At 38.7% G+C, this 24,784-nt stretch overlaps 1 protein-coding gene across 6 annotated transcripts in view; it reads left to right on the top strand.

The window, feature by feature from the left end:
• Window positions 1-772: 772 nt before the first annotated feature.
• LOC134742362 (regulator of G-protein signaling 9) overlaps window positions 773-24,784 on the top strand; it is a 41,570-nt gene continuing 17,558 nt past the window's right edge. For 2 of the 6 annotated variants that reach the window (XM_063675448.1, XM_063675446.1), the window contains exons 1-2: window positions 10,285-10,399; window positions 16,258-16,416. In XM_063675448.1, the coding sequence (XP_063531518.1) occupies window positions 10,346-10,399; window positions 16,258-16,416 (213 nt within the window). In that variant the 5' untranslated portion in view covers window positions 10,285-10,345. The other 4 variants (XM_063675449.1, XM_063675447.1, XM_063675451.1 and 1 more) reach the window with 4 other exon arrangements.

Below are 24,784 nucleotides of genomic sequence, written 5' to 3'. Positions count from 1 at the left end.
GTCTTTTTCTTCCGTAGCGTCTGTAACGTAGTCGGAGTCAAGTATACCCCTAGGTATGCTAGTCTGCGACCACGCTAAGTTTGCACTGATTTCTCAGAGACAATGCATACGGCGCATAGGTATCCCACTATTCCCACTATGCACGTCACAGAAAATATTAATCTTAACGTACCTAATAGCACTTGGCTTAAAAACTTAGCGTGGTCGGACTTGCAGGTATTCATTCGACTAAGTGCTCAAGATACGATCCAACCGCTTATCAAGATCAAAATTAACTCGCCCCCGTAATCTACAAGTAAAGCTTATCTCGCAAAGCCAATTTAAATCTGTACGAAGTTAATCCACTTCCTATCACCGCAAAACGCTGTGTTTATCAAACCTGGCATAAATTATTACCCGTGGCAAGTCGATAACAGATCCACGACCTGTCATAAATTTCATTGCAATCGTAGATCTGCGTGATCAATTTGCGAGGCGAGTGACTGGGTTGCTATTGGAAGAAAAAACGCCACAATTGCGAAATCTTGTAACGGCTTTGATCTTGCCCTGTAAAAAATAAAACTGTTTAGAAGTAATTTTACTTGAAATTCTATTCTTATCCTTCCAGTAGTTTAAGTATCATGAATTTTCGCGGATTTTAATAAGTAGTTCATGGATAAGCTTTTATTAAAGTTAATTCCCAAAAAGGTAGTTGTTTTGGTAATGCGAGTATTGAAGTTGGTATTATCGGGTAGGGCGGGCGGCTCGGTGGGGGCCAGTGGTGGCGCGCCTGCGCGGGCCCGGGCGGCGGCGGTCCCGGCAGTGCGCGAGCCGTCGTCGCCTGCCGCGCCGCCATGGCCGCGACGCGCGCTCGCTGACGCCCGACCGCGCCCGTCCCGCGCCGAACGCGACTTCTCGGCCGAGCCCACACCTCAATACGCCGCCGCTAGGTAAAGTAAACTATAGTTGTGTTGATTCGCGACCCTCGCGCTTTGTTCTCGTCGCATGCTCTGCTCATGACGGATAGGTAATGTTATCAGTAGTACGCACGTTGCCCCAATATCGCGACGTCACACAAGCTATCTTCGATTTATCTGAACTCTACCGAGCGGGCTCCCAGCGTCGATAAACGGCCGTGTGCTGCGCATCCAGCTGCTCCGATGCCTTGTCGGTTAGTTCGTACACCATAATCTTTATCTTTGTTAGAATTAGCCTTGTTATGTAGATAGTCTCCTTTTGACGTCCCTGTCTGATATCATCTGCTCGGAGCTTCAGTGAGAGTGGGTGTTACATAACAAGGCTTCCACTCTTGGCTGGCTCTAAACATGCTTTTAGGCCTGATTACAATTTGTAAAGCTTGCATGCGTTGATCAAACATTTTCAGAGGTTTCATTTACTTATAAAAACATTTCGATGTTACGTTGTGTTTGTTTACGTTTATACCACAGAATACAAGTGTTATTTCTTTCTTTTGTAGCAAGCATTTATCAACAAAAATGTTATTATTTGAGCCTTTTTTATAGGTAGCTTTTCAAGAATTATGATTAACTGTGTAGGATAACCCCACACATTATAGGCATATGCCTGTATAACCTACCTCTTTAGTACATAAGTTCTTTTACAGTACATCTGGCGCTTCATTACGACACCCTGTGCTATAATAAGCACATTAGGTGCGTAACTACGTCGAAAATTTAAAGGGCCATAATGTACCTACTGTAAAATGTTGTACGATACACGTGCGAATAGGTAATTCGCAACTCGTGTTGATTTAAAACACTCCATTGCGAATTTCCTATTCTTCGCACTTGTATCGTAAATAACTAGTAAGAAGGTTCCAAATCACTTAGGGACAAACGAAGGCACCTAACTAAACTACCGTACAATTATTACTGTTGTGTACATTTATTAGCGTAACTAGTTATCCAATTGGCGTGTCTGTGACTTTTGTGGACACATCCATAAAGCCTAGCGACATATCCACTTGGAAAGAAAACAGATTGAAGACACGCAGAGGTCGAGCCGTGATCGGTGTTAATTGGTTCATAACGACCGCGCGACATCTGAGACGTGTTCTCACCAAGTTACACATGGGAAAAGACGTATTCTCTGTCAGGCGACTGTCTTTCTGCGGGGCCTGCGGCTCGCCTCCCAGGGCAGAGGTAGGTGCTTCTTTGCGACCTTACACAAATGTCACTAACTCTCACTTCTTGCCCAGTCTCAGATCTGAATTCTTGCTAGATTAATACTTATATTAAATGAGTAATCTTTTGCTAGATACTAAGACTTGCTACATAGTAAGAACCCGTGGTGGACAGTCAGCATCAAATAGATAGTGACGGCCAAAGTGGCCAAATATATCGTAACACACCTTTGTTGCTATAGAAATAAGGATGTGTTCCAATATATTTGGACACTTTGGCCGTTCCTATCATTTTGATGCTGACTATGCCTACTCGTGTCGTATGCATATAGAGCATGCCTTTCAGCAGTATCGATATTATAATCAAATGCTAGTTTTGTTTATTTACAACGTTTGTACAAGAATTAGGTATTGATTTATCGAAATCGCTTATAGGCCCTAATGTAAAAACTGGTAAATAAAAGATGAGAACGGCCAGTCAATATTGTTATAAAATACTGATTTATAAATATTTTCTAAATTATTATGCATATTTCATGTCTAAACAAAATAACGCTTCACTAGAATAGTAAATATTTAGTAAGTGCTGCCGCATAAAATCAGTATACCTAATATGTATAATTGGCCCCGTGGTGAAACATTATAGCGTACCTATGTGCGACTACCTAACTGTGAGCCTTAATATCAAATGGGTTTAATACGTTAGCATTTTAATGGCATTTGTACTCCTTTTTTGACCTTACTACTTAGTAAAGTTAATCTCTACGCTTAAGAATTATTGTCGTCCATGGAACTTCGCAAGAGTTCTTGGTGGCTATAGTCATAAATATATATTCCGTGACAGCCAACATATATTTAAACTGGCTTCTACCCGAGACTGTCCGCATGGAATACCTAATTGTTTCCGTGATTAAAATGACCCTATCACCACGCAAACAGACCCCTTCGCGTAGAGTGGGATGGAGCGACACTTGAACATTGCCCCCACCCGCGATATCTGGGAATAACGCTGGATAGAGTGCTAACCTACAGGGCGCACTGCTCCAACACACGCCTGAAAGTCAGTGCGCGGAACAACTTGCTGCGCAGGCTAACTTCAACAAGCTGGGGCGCTACCGCGCACACCTTGCGTACCACCGGACTAGCTTTGTGCTTTTCTGCTGGAGAGTTTGCCTGTCCAGTCTGGCATCGGTCCCCACACGCCAGCCTCGTAACCGCCGCGCTTAACGACACCTGCCGCACCATCTCAGGCTGCCTCAAGCCGACCCCGCTAAACAAGCTTTACCCTTTAGTGAAGTTGGAGTGGCTCCCCCTGACATCCGCCGGGAGGTGGCCTGCGCTATCGAAAAGCACAAGCAGGAGAACGACACCCCTTGCATGGACATATCCCGCCACCTGCCCGTCTTAAAAGCCGCAGGAGTTTCATGCGGATCACCAGCCCCCTGCAGGGTGAGCCGCCCGATGTGCGCCGCTTGCTGTGGCAGACCCGGTGCCCCCCACCGGACGGGTACGTGCAGGCTTTGGAGCAGCTGCCGCCTGGCCAATTTGGAAGTCCTTAAACAGGCTCAGGTCCCAAGTTGGTCGATGTAAGCAAAACATGGCCAGATGGGGACTGCTCCGTAGCTCCTCGACTCAGTGTACCTGCGACACAGCAACGCAAACCATGGCACATCTACTGGCATGCCCCGCATTCCCACATCACTGCTCGGAACTGAATCTGAGGGACGCGACAGCCAGGGCTGTCAACACCGCTGCCTACTGGGCATCCATCGTATAGAAGTGGGGGTGGAGCCACGACACGAAAAGAAGAAGAATGACCCTATGTCCTTCCAGGGACTCTAATGATTTCCGTACCAAATTTCTTTAAATCGGTTCAGAGGTTTAAGCGCCAAGATGTAACAGATAAGTAGTCAAATCGTCGGAGTTACTTTCGCTTTTATATATACCTTTGTATATGGTGGTCCAATTTCTTAGTAGCCGGTCACTCTCCTCACTCTTAACTAGCTACATAGTTATGAAATAAAACTATGAAAACGGATTATATCGCGTATATTGAATTTATAATACATCCCGACCCCCGTCACCCGTTGACCACGAACGCTGTAAAGAGTTCGAAACGTCGGGATGTATTATAAATTCAATATACGCGATATAATCCGTTTTCATAGTTTTATTTCATGAGTAACTATCGCGGTAACCGAAGACAATATTAGCTACATAGTTCTAATACTTCTAATTAATCTCGCTTCATACTCATACTCATACTCATTTATAATAATATTGTTACATATTACACGTCGCAAATTTAATTTAATTACATTTAATTACATGAGATAGATTACATTATTTTAAAGTTTTGGGTTGTGTAGGTACAAATATGTCAATTAAATTTTACAATTGTGAGCCTTATCATATTAATTAGTATTGTTACATTAAAATTATTTTTTGGATGTCAATTAAATTATATATTGTAGAAGTCGTTCAGACTGTAAAAGGCATGGGAGAGGAGCTATTTCTTTAATTCACGCGCAAATGAGTTAGGCGATTCTTCTGCAGCTGGCTCTGTCCAGTGCGAGCGTAGGTTATGAATGAGTTAGTTGAATTCTGAGTCATCGTTGGGTCTATCTTGTTAATTCGGGGTTTTCTAGAATAGGTGTGTCATTTTGTAAATGGTTTTATTTTGAGACTCATGTGTTTTTTGTTTTTATGTGGTCTGAATAAATTATTTATATTCTATTCTATAATAGAATTTCTATTCTAAAGTGCCAAAAATATGTGTTTATTAAGGTAGTGTGTACATATTTTTTTACTTTCTCCGTATGGATATTTAATAGCTACCTTGACTGTATACATTCTCATTTTTACTGATTAGAAATAAGTATAATGGTACAAGCAAATAGGGTCTCTTGACCCTATTAGTCAAGAGCCATAATTAAATTAAACTTTCGAACTCTCCCTTCCATATTTCAATTGCTAATTTTATAAGATTTCTGTAAAGTATAAATACCCATATTTCGTACAAACCAATACATTATTTTTGTGTGATACCTATGTATAAAATACCTATTATTTCGGTGGTTTCGGTATTGGAAGAGTGGAATTCATTTAAATGTGCGTGTGCAAGTGCGCACTAAGTTACGAGTTCAAAAACATCAGAGGACACTCTAAACTTGTGACAATGAAGGTGTATTGTTAAAATGTGGTCGCCTGGAGGAATCAATTCTCCAAACCGATTTCTACCATGAAAAGATCCCAATCTACTTCATCCGATAGGTACAATCTATGGTCTTATCAAACCCAGATTTTGCCTTGTCAAACCTAGGAATGTTAGGTATATTTACAACATTTATTAACTACTTTATTACAGGCAGAACAACATAAATCTGACCCGGGATCAAACATTGTTCCTCCTCCTCATTTTGTAAATTCATAAGTAAGATTAGCTAATTGAACACGGCAATTGATGTGCGAGGATATTTATTTTAGTTGGAATCCCGAGTAATTTTGTGTTTGAAACTGTTTAGACACTGCCAGTGATTTAAGAGATTCACTTTATAACTTTGTTAGAAGCATTTGTATATGTAGTTATTTGTAGATCTCTAAGGAACGGCTGGGAAATTGACGATATTCTACAATTAGGTATAGGTCGAATATTACCATATGAAAATATTATGATCAATTATATATTTTTTATCTTTGTTTTTATAAGTGAGTACCTAACCACACAACTAGCCCTTAAGAGCTACCCCTGATAGTAGCTAGACAGTTTCCGAATTTTGTGAGACATAATGAAACAACTTTACCTATGTGGTACTGTACGATATATACATACGGTTATTTTTTTTAGTTAGGCTACTGAAGACGTCATCAGGTAATTCTGGCACCTTTATAAGGGAACGCATCAAACGCATGTCAATGCCATCGCGTCTTAAATAGGTACTTATCAACACATTACTTCATGTAAGGTCTGATTAATCCATTCTTTAGACACTTAATATAATATCAATGTTATGCTGGTATGACGTGACAAATACGGCAAATACCACTAGTTTGATCTGACGAAGAACTATCCAATCCTACCTATACACTTAGCCTATCTAAGGAACTTAGGTAATGTAGGGGTTTTTGCACTAAAAGCAACTGATTACTGAAGATGAGTTCGATTGTAAAACTTTCTGGCTATTCCTGCGAGATAAACAATTTAAGCCCCTCAAGACAGGAAGTGAAATTATTTCGGTACGCAACTGACGATGTGGGTGGTAAAAAGTAGAACCTCGTTTCAGTCCGGTTTTCGACCAAGCCATAGCACTTGCACTGCATTAATCAAAGTAACTAAAGACATCAGACGTGGCATGGAGGATCAATTGGTCACAGTGCTTGCTTGATTGATTTCTCCAACGCTTTCAATCAACAGATCATAACATCCATCTTGCTCTTTTGAACCATATAAATATATCGTCTTCAGCCCTTAGATGGTTCTCTGCTTACCTTGGGGGCCGCACTCGCAAGCAAGCGGTCCGAGTTGGCCGGTCTTTGTCGGATTGGTGCGACCTAGCAACCGGTGTACCCCAAGGGGGTATTCTCTCTCCACTTCTCTTCTCCACTTTTATTAATTTTATCACCCCGGAGTTTCGCTGTATAGGTACATACCATCTGTACGCCGATGACTTACAGCTTTACGATAAGTGTAAAGTAAGTGATGTATTAGATTAAAAACTGTAATAGATGTCATATATTAAAGAAAAAGTGACGAAGCCCTCCAGTGGTGAAGGCCGGATTCGAACCGGCGTCTTTAGCTATCGCGGCTAACGCCATGAACCCCTAGGCCACCCCGCCACGGCGGTGCCCGTCCGAATTTCTCGACTATATGCCATCTTAGTAAGACTAGGCGTCTTTGACCAGCTCTAAGGGCAAGCAGTGCGCGCTTGCACCTCCTAAACGAACTCCTTACGGATTTACGTTGTAGCGAGAGAGACTGGTGCTGCCATCTATGAACATTCACAAATCAAAATATTTAATAAAATAATTTGATTTGTTCTCAAAACTTGTTCAAATGTATTAGATTAGATACCTCTGAAAAGTTAAACAAGGACCTCTTACATATTAAACAATGGTCGGAAAAGTGGTTTATTTGTAAATCCCGCCAAGTGTCAGGCTATTGTCATAGGTAGTTCTCGGCAACTTGCCAAGTTAGACCTTGATTCGATTAGGCCGATGGCACCCCCATTCCTTTTAGCCCGAGTGTGAAGGTCCTGGGAGTGCACCTGGACACCACTGAGCTGGAGACCGCAGTCCCATAAAAACAGTGAACCAACGTACTGGCTTTCACACTGTGGCTGTAGAGCGAGAGTGTTATGAGAGTGATTGAATGTAAACTCATTTGTTTACGGCGCACCACGTGCTCGCGGACAAAGGAAACGTGGGGCACAAATGCTGCGATTAATTCAACCATACCTATACTGACTAATAGGTATCTGAATAGTAAAGAAACGTGAGCACTTTATAATAGGGAATTAAGCTAGTGACAACATTTGGAAAGATTTTTCGTATGGTTTAAGAAAAATGTCACGTCCCACTTTTGAAAAACCACAACTGAAAGTCTGCCCTGCTTATCGCAAAAGCAGTAGGTGGGTCCTTGCATGAAAAAAATAATAGTCTATGGGTATATAAAAGGAAAACTAGTCATCCCACTTATCGTGTAAATTTTATGGTAAGGCAAAGTAAATAAACAAAACAATAGAAATAAAGATGTGAAGCCGAAATGGTCTCCACTCAGCAATGCAGCTGGCACGACTAGCGTGGTTAACGGCGCTGGTTTTCTGTAGAGCCAGCGGATTGTGCGGGACAGCATAGTGTGGGACACGTTGTGGACGACGTGAATAAATAATATTGAATATTATTATGTTTAAATATATATTTGGAATGACCTTCCACTGACTCATGCGCTCAAACGCTCTGCCTGAAACCTGGAGGTCTATTCTTATTCAACAGTTTGTTAGGGTATTGAGCCGGTTTTGACATGACCTTGACGAACTTCTTGGTGATTGGCGCGCATATCTCACGCATTACTTTTTCTTCACTTGCACTAAGCAGCGTGAGCAACAATCAAAAAGGATCAAAACCGTAACATGTTGTTATATGCGAATCAGGATGTTGCGATAATCAATCCAATGGATTGTTGTTCTTTGAGGATTTTCATTGATCGAAGAATCTACCTAATCTTCTATTGTAATCATCAGTTTTTTTACGGCCCCGTAATCGTACAAACCCCGATGCAAACAAAATTCATATTTATTCTAATATATTTTACAGATGTATATAGCTCATAGAAAAATATTTTAAGATTTAGTAAGGGGATCCATAATAATAGTAATATTTAATTTAGGTAGTTTATTTTAATTTTATGTACTTATAAGGTCATGTGTGGTGTGATAAACTAATAAACATTTGCTCGAGGCAAGAGAAACAGTATAAAGATTCCCTACAAGTGTTGTTCTTACCCCATATAACCTTAATCATTTTCAATGAGACTTACTGTCGAAAATACGCCTTTTAAGAAACGTTGTCCAAATCATGTTTTCCTTTCCTACTCCCTTCATGGGCTCGAAGCAGCATTGTCTGTCTATCCCCAGTAATGACCATTTCCACACCATGGCCATTTTTACCAGCTTTACCTAAATGATTTGAACCTAAGAAAATGCTCTGACTAGACGAGAACGTATACATCAGGGCTCATATGTAATCGAAAAAAACATTAGCCCCTAATAATTCATTGCAACCCCAGAGCGATAGGTAGATACTTAGATAATTTGATAGGGTAGGGTGTAGGAAAAAGTAGATAGCACATGCACCTAAGAATGAGTGAGATTTGTGACGGACCTAAATAAATATTAAATAATAATACCTAGGTAACATATAAGATTCAACATCTTTGTTGATTAATATCGCGCTTAATACAGCTAGGTAGGTATGATTTAGACATCACAAGTCCCACATTTTATGGAAATGATTACACCTCAAGGCCAAAGTTCGCGTTTAAAATTCGGGCCAGAACCACCTAAAACGACGCATGGTGTGCCACAGGCGAGGCCACCTTCACTTATCTAAAGTTGCTTAAGCCTCCCGAAAATTCCCGCGTGCGTATAAATTTACGACTTGAGAAGAGATTTTAGCGTTATCTGCTTTATCAGGAGATATTGCGAGGTGCCGTGAGCTTGTCGTTTGCTAAACAATAGTAATTTATCGTGGCGCTAGATCGCACGCCGGCCAACCGCTGTCCGCTATATGTATCTCCAGTCTGAATGGTGTTCGAATCTTTTACTCGTTCGTGTACATATAGTGCACATGTTGTGTGTAGTGTTGGCAAACGCGTGCATTCTTGAGATGTATGTTTTAGTTATTTACTAGCTCAGGTGAGTGATATTTTAATCTTTCGATTGCTTCAAAGTTGTTGAAATTTTATGTTCACAGTTTATTTCAAATTTCAACTGAATTATTTTGAAATTTTAGAACGTTCTACTACTTGATTGAAGAGCATTAGTTTCTAAATATAACTAATGTAACTTTTCAGATACCAGAGATCGATGTCATCCTTAGATGAATTTGTCAATTCATCAGCATGGCTTATCAAGGTATAATAGTTTATTTATTTTATATGCAAATACCTGATTTTAATATCCAAAGTATGAAAATGTATTGCCTGTCGGCTCTCACTGCCCTCACAATAGTTTTCGGATACTAAAACCTCTCAAAATTTTCCCTTAATATTAGAACAAAGATTAAACAGCAAGTTTCAATTTCCACAAAAATTGTATGTGCGTACAAGTAACTATTTTCACACAGACATGTTCGCGGCCAAAAGCTGTATGGACCTAAACGCAGTAAAACCGCCATGTAAATACCTAGTTATTTATACTCTGCGGTAATGAACATTACCATAATTTGCCGAGTATTACTGCATGTGGCAAGGTGGTTGTTTGTGCCTAGTTTAATAGCCAGGGCTGGACCGATCACGCAAGCATCCTTTCATTATTACTGCGGATTTTGCCGAGTGCAGATTAGTAACATTATATACTTATTCGTGAAATGATTGAGTATAGTTAACATTAAAAACTTGTCATACTTAAAATAAATTTATGTTGGTAAATAACAAGATACTAGAAGTGCTAAACTTTTTGGCGACAAAACATACAGTAAATTATTAAACCCCGCGATTATTTAATAATGGAATCTTCAACTGACGGTGAAGACGATGATATTGATGGCATCTATGATGACGTAAGTTATATTATAATATAATAGACCATACAACACACCTATAAATTGTCTGTCCATAAATCAATGGCTTACGCATTATTACGTATCTCCGTCATCGATTTGATGAGGCCTGTACATCTGGTCGAGGACCTATCACAGCGCGGCCCCTATCTCATTCCTTCCACCCGACCATGGGTAGGTCAGAACAAACAAAAAATAACAAAATGACTTAGGCATAGGCATACCAAAGAGGATATAATAGGATAGAGCGGTACTGTCGTAGTAAATTTTGCAACCACAGAAAATTCACTGCCATCTATCGAGACACTTTAAAACAAAAATGAAGATTTATAAAAATACGATAAAATGTATTTATATGTGGATAAATGTTTTTTTTTGTTTGCATTAATTATTTTTATATGATTTTGACCCATGTTCTTTCACTGATATGCGTTAAAATTGTTAAATAACAAACGAAACCGTCAACGCCATCTATCCGAGAGTAGGCCAAAGGTAGTGGCGCCATCTGATCGTGAATCAAATTTTCTTGATTTTCGAGGCACGTTTTTTCCTTAGACTGTATTTATCTATTACGGAGTTATATCTATCTTTGTATATACGTACCTAATGTACCGTAATGAAAGTTACTTGCTTGAGCTTCGGCATGGTGTAGAGGAGTCATCTTTAATGCGTACCGTTACTTGCAATATCCTTAAAAGGACTGATCCACTCTATAGCCCCATATCTTCATAGTATTGCAGCTTTTTCTTGGGTAAGCAGTACGCTACACCGCACATACATAATTAAACAACTTTACTGTTCGATGTACTTACATATTTATTTATTTAAATGGGCTGATCACATCAATCACAAGTGAGCTATTTTAAGTCGTTCGTTCACAATAAGAAAGCTAGTTTCAATACTTTCATTTCGCCTATGAATTATTGATCTTTCTCCCAGCTGAGGAATCGATGTCTATGAAACGTATGTGTGTTTTGTTCGTATTTTAAAACTAAAAGGAGGGTAATTGTCTATGCGTGTATGCATATTGTAATATATAGTTGTAGTTGAGTGTGCTCAGACCTTAAAGGTCAAATACGGCGTTCTCTGAACAAAAGATTTCCTTTGGCAGAATTAATCTATGTGTTCCTAAGATGTATTTAGGAAGTGGAGCCTCCCAGATTTTTTATGCAGGTGGGGGGGTTTTAAGCGTAGGCGACGTTTAAGGTTAATAATTGCTTAAGTTTAGGTTCTAAGTATAGTATAATTTTCAACTAATTCAAAGATGTACGTCGACGTAGATTTCATCTAAATCGGTTCAGCGGTAATTGATTACTCATACAATTCTACAGTCTACACCATCCTTTACTACTTTTAACGGTTTTTTTTGGGATAAGAACTCTCCTATGCTCTTCCCCGGGACTCAAAACTATCTCTATACCAAATTTTATCTAAATCGGTTCAGCGGTTATTGAATCCCCATACAGATTTCCACCTCCCTTTTCGCACCCTTAAGGGATGATTTTTGGGGTAATAATTTTTAAGAAAAAAAAACCGACTTCAATGGGGGATGCCGCTGAAAGTTCACTTATTGTTGATGGTGCACTCTTAGATTCCAGACAATGAAATGAAAAAGACAGCATCTTTTGCCTAATAATGTAGAAAAGGAGGTAAAACCACCCACTTTTCTAGTAGCATTTCGTTTCTGTAAGGGTCGCAGTTCTAACCTAACCTAACCTACTTTTCTGATAGCATTTCGTTTCTTTAGGGTCACAGCTCTAACCTAACCTACTTTTCTGATAGCAGTTCTGTTCTGTGAGAATCGCAGTTCAAAACCCAACCACCCACCTAACCCACTTTTCTAGTAGCATTTCCGGGTCCGGATCAGAGTCCGGGTCCGTGTCCGGCTGTCCGGGTCCAAGTTTGGGTCAGAGTTCGGTCCGGGTCCGGGTCCGAGTTGGGGTCCATGTTATTGAGTCCCTCGCTACGCTCAAGATTCTAACTTAAAATCACTCGCTTCGCTAGTGATTCAATTATAGAATCTTTCGCTTTTGCGGGACTCAAAATAAACACTCGCAAGAAAAACCAACTTTCCTCTCTTGTTGCACAAATAACTATTTCAATTTGTTTTGGGTTCGAATTCAACAGATGTAGAAATTGCTACTATATTACATACTGGGGAAAGCACTACGGATCTGCCAAAATACTGTCAATTTTGCTTCGAGGCCATGAATGCAGAATTCAACGATAAAAAAAAAATTAACAAAATAAGTCTCACGAAATTATTGTATTATACGATCAAAATACACTAGTTTAAACATTGCTATTATTGCAGTCGTTTAATCTGCATATGTAAACTACATATATTACAATAAATATGATTTTCGTTTTTCTTCTGCATACGAACGCAGGAGACGAACTTCTGCATCGGGGCTCGTATGCGGTTATTATCAAATAAAGGTCCTTATTGACTCTAAAAAGCGATAGGTGACGTAAGTACTTACTGTACAGCATCTATAAATATATGTGGTTGCCTCGTGTGACTCTACCATCACTGACATGATAGCCATATATGACTACTATATTTTACATACAAATATTTCACAAAGTATAATTATGCGGTTCTGTATTGTGTATAAATTTGTAAATACTTAGTTTATATCAGTCTTCATAGTGTTCTTCCGAAGATTTGGTTCAAAGGGGTAAGAGCTAATTTGTTACCAGAAAAATCTACAAGTTAATGTACTTGATTTTCATTGTATAATTTTAGGTGTTTGCTGCTGTCTTTGAAAATATATTAGGTACATAATTATGAGCTGTAGGTACTTTTAATTTGGCAGTACAGTCACGTCTGAAAATATCGATACGGACAAAGTGCCAGAAGTATGTACCTATACTAAGGTCGTGTATACATATTTTTGGCACTTTGTCCGTATCGATCTTTGCTTAAAATAATAATGTTTTGAAACCTAATAGGTATATGTATGTAATTTCCTCATAGGTGATGTGAAAAGCAGTATGTGTCACATGGTAGCAAAATTATTTTCACCTTGGGCGTTAACACTTGAATCCCTCACTACGCTCAGGATTCTATGTTAGATCCCTCGCTACTCTTAGGATTCTATTATAGAATCCTTCGCTTCGTTTAGGATTCAATTGTACGCCCTCGCCGTAAATATGTCATTTTGCTCCCTTGTGACACAATCTACTATTATCCTAGAATTCATCTGTCTCCTTCTTTAGTGGTAGAAGAAATTGGACTGTCTTACGATTTCTATAGTTATAGTTATACCTATAGTTTTTCTTGGATTAGAAAGAACTTCGCAGAAGTAAGCATGAGGATCTAAATCAGGAACACGATGCGGTAAAAAAAGTAAATAATAAATAGGTATTAATTTCATTATTATACCGCATGAAAGGTATACTTCTACGGAGTTCTTTCTAATGGGAAAAAAAACTATAAATTGTAAGTTTTTACTTCCTATTTGTGCGATAATTGCGATGCACTCGGGCAATATAACTAAAAACGGGTACAAAAAGTCAGACAAGCTGGAAGTGTAGAAGCATATCCACTTATGGACCTTATTGAAATAGCATAATTTACGTGTGCCTCGTAGCGTTTTCATTCGTGTAACTTGGTGTAACATGCGATTAATTTGTTCACCTTTAATCTAATAGTAGTTTACGTATTACAACAATTTATGGTTTTACTTTAATCTTAGAATACTCTTAATATTAACAAAGCATCATTGATCGTTAATTTATAATATGCCAAATTGTGGCTATAGTCGATAAATTCGTGCTTCGAATTTGACAGCTCGTGTAGATGGCGTTGTACGGCTCTGGTTGTCGAAACTTGACGCTTGACAACCCACCAAACATACAGACATACAGCGACCTATAGCGCCCTGCAGCGCCATTTAATCCGGCTGTAAAAGTCGGGGATACTTTTTGTCTCTCTAGAAGAGTTATTGATTTATAGTTAATAGAGATTCTCTACTGCAATCAATAACTTGCTTTCCATGCTCCCAGCTGGCCCCGGCTGGCCTAAGTTTTTTGTGTGGGTTACATTACATGCACGGTGCACATCCTATAACCTTAGGTTTATAGAGGTATATAATTATTAGGTTTACATTTTGTTAGCAACATTAACGAATTTATTTCTCATTTGTCCTTTTCATTTTTTAAGTGAGTTTCTTAAGTGCTACATTGTATACAGCTTATTGTACATACTTATACATTTCAAGTATATATTACCCTTTATTGAGATGTGCATAATTCATTGAAAAATAATAACTTCTAAGTATTTTCTCCGTTGTGGTCATAAATATTTACTCGTATAAATTTATGCACTGTGTGTCGTTGAAATAAAAATAAGAAAAAAAGTTTTACATATTTATGAAGCAAACTGTGGATACGGCGTAAAATAAATTCATAATTGTAACTTGTGGTAATACCTACATTTGTAGCTACTTACGTTTTTGTCGCATTAATAAATGGGTATAATTGAAACGTTAGGGAGGCAATTCTATGAAATGTTTTTGTGAATGTTATCTAAAAAAATTAACGAGCAGCGCGCTAAGCGCGCAGTGCATTTGCAAAATAATTCCGACTATTGGACCGCGGGCCAGGAGCATATATCGTCAGTCATCGCCTCCCGGCTGATACTTTTGTCAGATGATAGTTTAGATGATATCATGAATAAAAAAATAGTCAGCCGGTTGTATCCCGGTGGAAAGACCGTCAGTTTATGACTTAACATGTAAATAGAACATTTTTTTAGTCATCGCTCCCCGATTGATATTGAGCCAGATGATAGTTTAGATGCTATTTTTTTTACATGTTCATGCGATCAGCTGACGTTCTTTCCACCGCGATACAACCGGCTGACGATTTTTTCAATTCATAATAGCATCTAAACTATCATCTGACAAAGTATCAAACGGTAGGCGATGACAATTTTTTTACGTGTTTCGGTGGCTGCCATTCCTCAACCCAGCAACGGAGCAGCAGTTGACGTCCACGAGGGTTTACCATACATAGCCGTTAACCACTATACGAGTTATCGCCCGGAAGGCGATTGGTCGTGGAAATCAGTTCCTGGCTCGCGGTCTATATATTTCGTATTTTTTACGGGGTCCCTTTGTTTGACATAATTATTGAAAGTCATAATGTAATGATTGTCATATTATCATTAGTCCTGACACCGTTAACTTTTCAGGATTTTCCTCGGGTTATCCTATAGATAGGTTAGGTTAGGTTTGTTTTATGGCAATACTGAAAAGTTACGCGTTTCTGAGAAAAACCAAATTATGACTAATGATAATATAACAATCATTACATTATGACTTTCAATAATTATGTCAAACAATAGAGACCCATTTTTTACATAACCTTATTATAATATTTCGCCTTATGTTAAAGGGATACGAATTAATCTTCGCCCAAGTTATCACCAGGGTAATTGCGTCAGATTGGGGTAGATAGAACTACAAGAAAATGGATATGCTGAGATATAACTACCAAGTATGGATTTTAGAACACAGTCGTATTTATTTATAAAATTCGGATTACTACCGCGATAAACGAAAATCGTAATTTCGTTATCAGCCTCTATGTCGATCTTGCATATTTGTTCGATAGAGAGGCAGATAAAGACATTTCGGTATTCATAATTATGCCTCTGATACTGCCTTAGCCCGAGCATTTAGCCGAGAGACTCAATTATTCCGGTTGACCACAGTCACGGTCAATCGGTAACCTTCTAGAATCTAGATCTCTTTCATCGGTATTTCTTATGAATGCTAGCGATAAAATGTGCAATACAAGGTTTAGGGTAGTTGGAAAATAACTAACAGTATTGTATTTTTGTTCGACAGGTGTCGGGGGCGCAGCGCGGGCGCGAGCGGCATGCGGCCCCTGCGGCAGACGCCCATGGAGGTCGGCTAGCGCGCGCCCAGCCCCCGCGCCCCTCCCCCCGCCCCACAGCCATGGAACTCTCTGACGTGCCGAGACACCGACCCCTTGCCTTCGATAAGGTGAGTGTACTGTTGGACTTGATAATCCATTCAGCAAAGCCATGGAGGTCCGTCAGCGGAAGCGTCCAGCGCCCGCGGTACATAAGCGGTCTTATTATTTGTACCATGTAATTTTTTATGTGTATATTTGTACAATAAAGAGTTTACTACTACTACTACTACTACTACATAAGTATACACGCATATTTGTAATACGATAATAGTTACGTGATAAAAATTGATATCCAAACAAATTAGTTATTCCAAAATTGACCAACGAGCATAACGAGCGGTTCTAAAAGTGGTTAAACAAACTTTGCTATCAAGTAAAACACAAAAATGTTTAGGTTTACCACACACCAACGCGAGGAAAATACTAACTGTAAATCGTTATAAATCAAATCCGAACGCTAATTAATATTTCATCATCTTCCTCGCGTTGTCCCGGCATTTTGCCACGGCTCCATGGGAGCCTGGGGTCCGCTTGGCAACTAATCCCAAGAATTGGCGTAGGCACTAGTTTTTACGAAAGCGACTGCCATCTGACCGTCCAACCCAGAGGGGAAACTAGGCCTTGTCGGGATTAGTCCGGTTTCCTCACGATGTTTTCCTTCACCGAAAAGCGACTGGTAAATATCAAATGATATTTCGTACATAAGTTCCGAAAAACTCATCTGTACGAGCCGGGGTTTGAACCCGCGACCTCCGGATTGCAAGTCGCACGCTCTTACCGCTAGGCCACCAGCGCTCTATTAATATTTATTATTCAAAAACATGATTTCAAAATAATTTCTACCCCCAGCCATTATGAGGAATCAACTCAAAATTTGTATTCTTACTTTTCCACTCTTGTGGATAAAATGCAACTTTGTCATCAGTTATTTTAAGATAAAGAGAACCTTTACGACCTGGTGTGGTGAAAATAATGTTTAAATAGTTTCATCAGAGAGTATTGGTAGTAAATTTATTAAGAACACGTCCAGGATATAACGCCGCATTGGCGGTACTTTGATATTAGTTTTGCATTTTAGCTTGTGCGTATGAAAACTGTCACCTTACTGCTATTTTTTTTAAACTTGGAAGGAAGTCACAGGTACAAAAATAACGATGAAAACATTATAAAGGCATTTAAGTTATACATTTTGATTTATGTATACCTAGTAGGAACTTCGGTACTTTATGAATTATGTCGGTAAAACCCTGAATTTACGAAAATCCTTTCAATATCAAAATGGCTGCTCACGTGTCGACAGTATATCATAATAAAATTATATACTTAGTTACTGGCCCACGCAAAATTTCTGGAAAGTAACTTAAATAAGTATCTTATAATATTTACTAGGGCGTCCGTGTTAGGCGATATAGGTAGCTGGTTCGATCCGGTTCGAAGGACCAAAATATGACTGGTTTTTTACGCTAGTTCATATGATAGTTATTTATTCAAGGGAAACTAAAAACAATACAATTCAAAAATATAAGTATAAAAATAAACATATTCCAAAAAGGTGCGTCGCCCACAAGTGCGCTTACTAAAAACTGAAAGTAATAGTGAAATTAGTGAAGCAAACAGATAGCAGCCTCTCATATATCTTAGCACTTTGATTTCTATTTCGGTGCGGCGGCCACTTTCACCCTACATTATGCATCACGTTGATTCTAGAAGTAACGCCTTCCCCTACTATTTTATATTTAACAAGAAAGCCTAGAACGGCGCCTCTGGCTTTTCTGAAAATCGATAAGGTTCGCTTCACCCGGCTTCAAGCTGGTCTCTTCTTTCCGTATTCATAAGGTAAGCCCTCGCACGTCATGCATATGTTAATAAAGATTTTCCGAAACATTACATCGTTTCATCAGTCAAAAACGTCAGCATTGGCCTTTTTGTAAAACAGTTTTGATTCAGTCTCGACGAAGGTCGTTTTGCGACAAAGCTCTGGTAATGATTTGGGGACTCGTCCGACCTAATCTCTGTTGACAATTCTCGGAAAGTCAGAAGCCATTGCCTTGAATGTGCCGTGGTCACGTCAATCCGGTCGTGACAGAGCACACAATTCAGCGCGACAGCCGCTTCGATAAGTCCAATCCATTACATTAATTGGCGAAATTAATGAGAATGGTACGGCGAGAAATAGCGAGACTGGTTATTGTTCCTGCCGTTGATATCTGTGATTTACAACCTAACAACTCTCGTTGTTGATTGTAACGACGACGCCACACACGCCCGGCTGCAACCCTTTGTTTTCCCGCGGGCGCGGGGCCCACGCATAATGGTGGCTGCATAACAAACAGGAAAACACATTTCTGTTCCAAGAATGGTGTTCTATTCATTCTCATAACATCACGATTTCACGATCCTATTTACTCTAAATTAAGCGCAAATATTCAACAGACATTTTTTCCCAGGGGGCGGAATTATATCTCCGCCTAAATTTTGCACGCAATAACCGAGAACCTATTTATAAGAAAGCCTTCGAGAGTTTTGGGATGATGCCAGATAGCGAGGAGACAAAAAGCGAAATGGGTCCGCCATATTTCCATGACGTCATATGATGACTTAGCAACGGATACGGGTAGCGATCGCTGAAACGAAATTTCGAGGAGAGTTTTTAATCTGTGCATATTGCGGGCTTTCAGTTCGGGTGATGTCCGGTTTTATTCATAGAAAAGGGGTCGGCGGGAAATAAAAGGGCTGAGTAAGTCCGCAACTTCGCCGCCATTTAGCCGTTCTCCACTCCCGATTGGCTCAATACATTCAACCTAAAACTGGGGCTTTCCTTCATTCAGTGCAACCCACGATCGAACACAGTATATTCAACGGTAGTACGAGTACATTATTCGATTCCGTATAAATAGGGCATTCTAGTCCACAGTTTAACGACTCGGCTGGTTAGAAGTGATTAATGATGGAAGTTTCAGCAAATGGTTCCGCATAATGGTTTATGAAATGGAATCGACCACGAATAACGTAGGTTAATTGTAAGGTAACCAAAGAGAATAGAGTGTGTGTACTTTTATTGTCATAGTAAATTTTGTAGTCACATTAAATTTACTGCCGTCTTTCGACACAGGATTAAAACTAAAAATGAAAATGAATAAAAATATTAAAAAAAACAAAATTATTTTTATTTTCTATTATTTTTAGAACGCCATATAACTGACTCATGTTCAAAATTGAAAAATATCAAACGTTGTCGCCATCTACACGAGTATCGGCCAAAGGTAATGCGCCATCTATTCGAGCATACATTTTTACGGGACCCTATTACTAAGACTGCTGTCCGTCTGTCTGTCACCAGGCTGTATGTCATGAATCGTGATAGCTATATAGACAGTTGAAATTTACACAGACGATGTATTTCTGTTGCCGCTATAACAACAAGTACTAAAAAGGACGGAACCCTCGGTGGGCGAGTTCGACTCGCACGTGTCCGGTTTTTTTTCTTAGACTTTACTTATCTTGTACGGAGTTACATATATTTTATCTTTGATGCAACTATTAATTTTGTATGTATCATGGAATAAAGATAAAAAAAATGTCAACCTTTTACGAAATATAGTTTATCGACCTAAGTAATGTCTGTTCGGCCAAAAAATATGTATATGTAATTATTTTATGTAGGTTTTCCCAAAATACATCTACAACCCTTTAACCATCCATAATCTTAATCTTGTTAATGCTAATAGATCGCAATATTGTCTATATAAACAAAACAATCGCGTCCTAGTCTGATTGTCGAGCGGTACGGAGGTCCGGACCGCGGGATGTGACCCGGCCATGTAATTCCATCGGTTGCGAGAGGACGGGTGAGCCCTGTTCTTTACCGTACCTGTGTATCATGAGCTCCAGATACGTAAAGGCTATGCGTAACCATAGAGCGTACTTATGCTGGTCGATGTAAGCCTTCAACCCGCCCGTGGTCGGTGAGTGTTTAGAACGCGCCGCCGCCGAGCTGCGATGCCTGCGATCGATCGGGCCCGTGACGTCACCGCCTTAGCCTTCGCGCTCCCGTCTCCGGGGACGAATCAGCGTCTACTAACACGCTTAGTCCAACAGTTTAACTGACTATTACACAACTATCATATCTTTAGGATAATCAACGTTCTACTGAATCAATAAACATATTAGTGGCAAAGATAGATATAACTCCGTAATAGATGGATACAGTCTAAGGAAAAAACGTGCCTCAAAAATCAAGAAAATTTGATTCTCGTTCAGAGGGCGCTACTAGTTTTGGCCTACAGTCGTATAGAGGGCGTTGACGGTTTCGTTTGTTATTTAACAATTTTAACGCATATCAGTGAAAGAACATGGGTCAAAATCATCAAAATAATTAATGCAAATAAAAAAAATATGAATATGGTACAAAGATGGTCAAATTACAATAAGTGCACAGTACACAAACTCAAACTCAAAATATTCTTTATTCAAATAGGCCTAGCAACAAGCACTAAAATTTTCAAGTTTTAAATATTACCTTAATCTAAATATCAGAGCAATTTATTGAAGCAGTGATTATTATTATTTTTAAAACATTGAATTATTATAGATATGTGAGAAAAGGATCGTCAAACACCAAAATTGTATAAAAAAATACTAGTCTAGAAACTTTCTAGAATAAAAATCTGAATGTCAAAAATACGGATTACCGATACGGATTATAGGCACAGAATAACTAATAGTTATAGGTATTCATTGAATTATCAATTTCATCATTATTAACATAATAATAAATAATTAATTATTTTCAATTACAATCCCACGGTGTTTCATCATTCATGTAGTCTTGTGTGCTATAATAGACTTCAGAGATAAGTTTACGTTTTACATTTTTTTTTACTAGCCTATTATGGTGTCCCACTGCTGGGCAAAGGCCTCTCCCCTTGTCTTCCACGTTTTACATATTTTTTAAATTTATTAATAGATAATTCAGTGATGATATTTGGAAGTTTATTATAAAATCTTACACAATTACCCATGAATGTTTTATTTTATTTTATGGAGCCGAGTGAAAGGTACTGCAAGCTTATGCTTATTTCTAGTATTAATCTTATGTATGTCACAGTTTTTCTTAAAACTGGCAATGTTTTTATGTACATATAGAATATTCTCATAAATATATTGACAGTGCACTATCATTATGTCAATTTCCTTAAATTTATCTCTAAGTGAGTCTCTGTGGTTCATTTTATAGATTGCTCGAATAGCCCTCTTCTGCAGAACAAAAATGGTATTTATCTCTGAAGCACCACCCCACAGTAAAATACCATATGACATAACGCTATGGAAGTAACTAAAATATACTAATCGAGCTGTTTTTACATCAGTTAAACTGACGGATTTTGCTCACTGCAAAGAGCAAAGAGTATTAATATGGGGACCCCACTGGAGTTCAGAATCTAAAGTTATACCAAGTGTTAGTTATAAGAAAAATATTATTATGTCGAATGATGTCACTTGCCGTTAGTGTTGTCAGAATTAAATAATTCAGATGACGTTAATTATCATTTTCAATTTATAAAACTCGTAATTTAAATAATTAGTAATGTGATTGATATTTCAAGTGACATCATTCCATCATTCATTCAAACCAGTCATCCATTCTGTAAAGTTATATAAGCAGCGGTCACTTGGGATCACGGGCTTTTGGCTGTTGACTTGTCAAGGAATAAAGAACTAGTACTCGGGGTGTCATTTCAAATTATACCCCACTAATACAAGAAAAACTGTACTATATATATCAACCAATTCCAATTCCTCGTCCTTCACAATGACACTTGTTTGCACATGCCTTACGTTACTACTAGTGACAAACTTAATACATTTAGTCTTTTTCTCATTTAACAATAAGTTATTAACATTGAACCAATTTACTACTTCTGAAATAGCTATAGTAGGTACAGAATCGTTATGCCAATATCATTTAACACGAATGCTACAAAACCTATCAAAATAGACGAACAACGCGCCTACGGAGACCAATAACAGAAATTTAATTTCGCCAGTGCAGCTAAACGGAATCGGAACCATTAACTTTCCCAATTTCACGGAGCCAATATACAGCGCGATCGATATTTTCAATCTGAGCTATTACTACCGATTGCATCTTTGCCATTGGTGCGGTTTGATCGAGTTTGGCGCTTTAGCGCTGCATCGGCTTTGTCCTCGAGGGAACTTGAGACTGGAGGGTGCTGGAGGGTCTCGGCCCTCGGCAGCTGAGCTCGAGTGCACGTTGACCTAAAAGGGCATAAATGACGTCACTAGATTCAAAAGCAATCGCCTTGAACGCATCGCTTGTGCTTCCGATTAATTTTTAACTTGAGAACTTATTTAGTTCGCGTTATGTTTTATAACTTTGACTTTGCTTTACGATACAATAGTCTGTTTTTAGGGTTCCATACCCAAAGGGTAAAAACGGTACCCTATTACTAAGACTCCGCTGTGTGTATATGTCTGTCTGTCTGTCCGTCTGTCACCAGGTTGTATCTCACGAACCGTGATAGCTAGACAGTTGAAATTATTTCTGTAGCCGCTATATAACATAAAATACTAAAAACAGAATAAAATTAATATTTAAGTGGAGCTCCCATACAACAAACGTGATTTTTTTGCCGTTTTCTTGTGTAATGGTACGGAACCCTTCGTGCGCGAGCCCGACTCGCACTTGGCCGATTTTTTTTTACCTAACTATGAAGTACTAGCTTTTGCTCGCGACTTCGTCTGCGTGGAATCAGTAACAGCAGCTAGAGGAAGTTTAGGGCCTGGATAAAGTGTAATAGCAATCATTAAATTTGAGCATAAGCTTAATTGCTTGACATCAATTATCAGGCAATTCATTAAATCTCTCAATTTTACCCCCCCTTTCACTCTATTTAGGGATGATTTCCGACATAAAAACTATCCTATGTTCTTCCCCGGGACTCGGAATATCTCTGTGCCAACTTCAACTAAATCGGTTCAGCGGTTTAAGCGTGAAGAGGTAACACACAGACAGACAGACAGACTTTCCCATTTATAATATTAGTATGGATTAGTACAGATTGCCCATAGGAAATAGTATGAATCGCTCATTTGTTTCTGGCATAGAAAATGTATAGCGTAAATGTTTGCATAGATACAGTAAATCAGAACATTCTAAAAAGAAATTTGGATTCTGCAGAATCGCCAAGGCATGGTAAAAGCGAATGAAATCAGTTCCGTGCAAATAGAACGATGCACGTTATTTGACATGCATGTCATATTATTGGTATTACGCGAAACTTGCTGAGCACGCGTGGTGTGCGGGCTGTTTTAGCGGCACATAATGTTTTATGGTGGCGAAATGCGTGCACGTCATAATTTGCCTACATCACAAAGTAAGTAATAGTATTATATAGAACGGCCACGCACCGCCCCGCCCCGATTCGAATTACCTCGCTCCGCGACAGCAGAGCAGATAGACGAGCTTTTGGCGAACGCTCAGTTCGGTTTTTAAGCAACTTGCTCACTCATTGACGCATTACGCGTGTACAGACGTGCCGTTCACACATAGAAACGGATATGATTTTTGATGTATGGCGTGTCCGCCCAAATTATTTGGAAAATGTAGGCATACATTTTCAAAATGTATCATGTAGGATATTTTTGTAATTTGGAGACGGATGATAAATGTATATGTATATCGTGTCATTCACGATGACGTGCAGATTTGTCAAATCTAATTTCAACCTTATTAATTCAGTAGTTTCGGAGCAAATCGGCTGCGACAGACGGTCTGACAGACGCACCAGTGTTCCTATAAAGGTTTCGTTTTTTTCCTTTAAGGTACGGAACAAGACAAACGGCCCTAACTTTTTTTTACAATTTGTTTTTTAATTTTCATAAAATAGTCATTGTTCAAAATAATATCATACTTAACTACTAACTTTTCTTCGTAACAATAGAATAATTTTTGGTTTTATGGGTCAATTGCGTCAATTGCGGTCATCAGCTAAAGAGCTATCTAACAAACTTATAATTGGGGCTTTTTAACAATATTTAAGATTTTCTAGTTTTTACACCCAATCAATTGATTAATAAATAATTTAATCATTAATTATTCTTAGAGTTTTGAATGAGATTAATTATTCTTATCAATTCTCGTAGTTCTCATACTCCGCCGCATTTTTACACCAAAAAGAGTCCTAGTATGCGTATACAAAAAAGCGTATTTAATGATTAAAATATTGAATAAATAATTAAATAAAGATATATAAAAAAAAGAATAATTAAACCTTTCTTCCTTTTATAGGGATGTATATTTTGAACCATATCAGGTAGGTACTACTCCAAACTTTCAGAAACGTACGATACGTCAAATACGTACTATTACTGTTATTTCCTGCAGCAATTATTATAAAAAAATGTATTAAAAAA

This window comes from Cydia strobilella, chromosome 6 (genome assembly GCF_947568885.1).
Source record: "Cydia strobilella chromosome 6, ilCydStro3.1, whole genome shotgun sequence".
NCBI lineage: Eukaryota > Metazoa > Arthropoda > Insecta > Lepidoptera > Tortricidae > Cydia > Cydia strobilella.
This window is presented reverse-complemented; position numbering and strand designations above follow the sequence as displayed.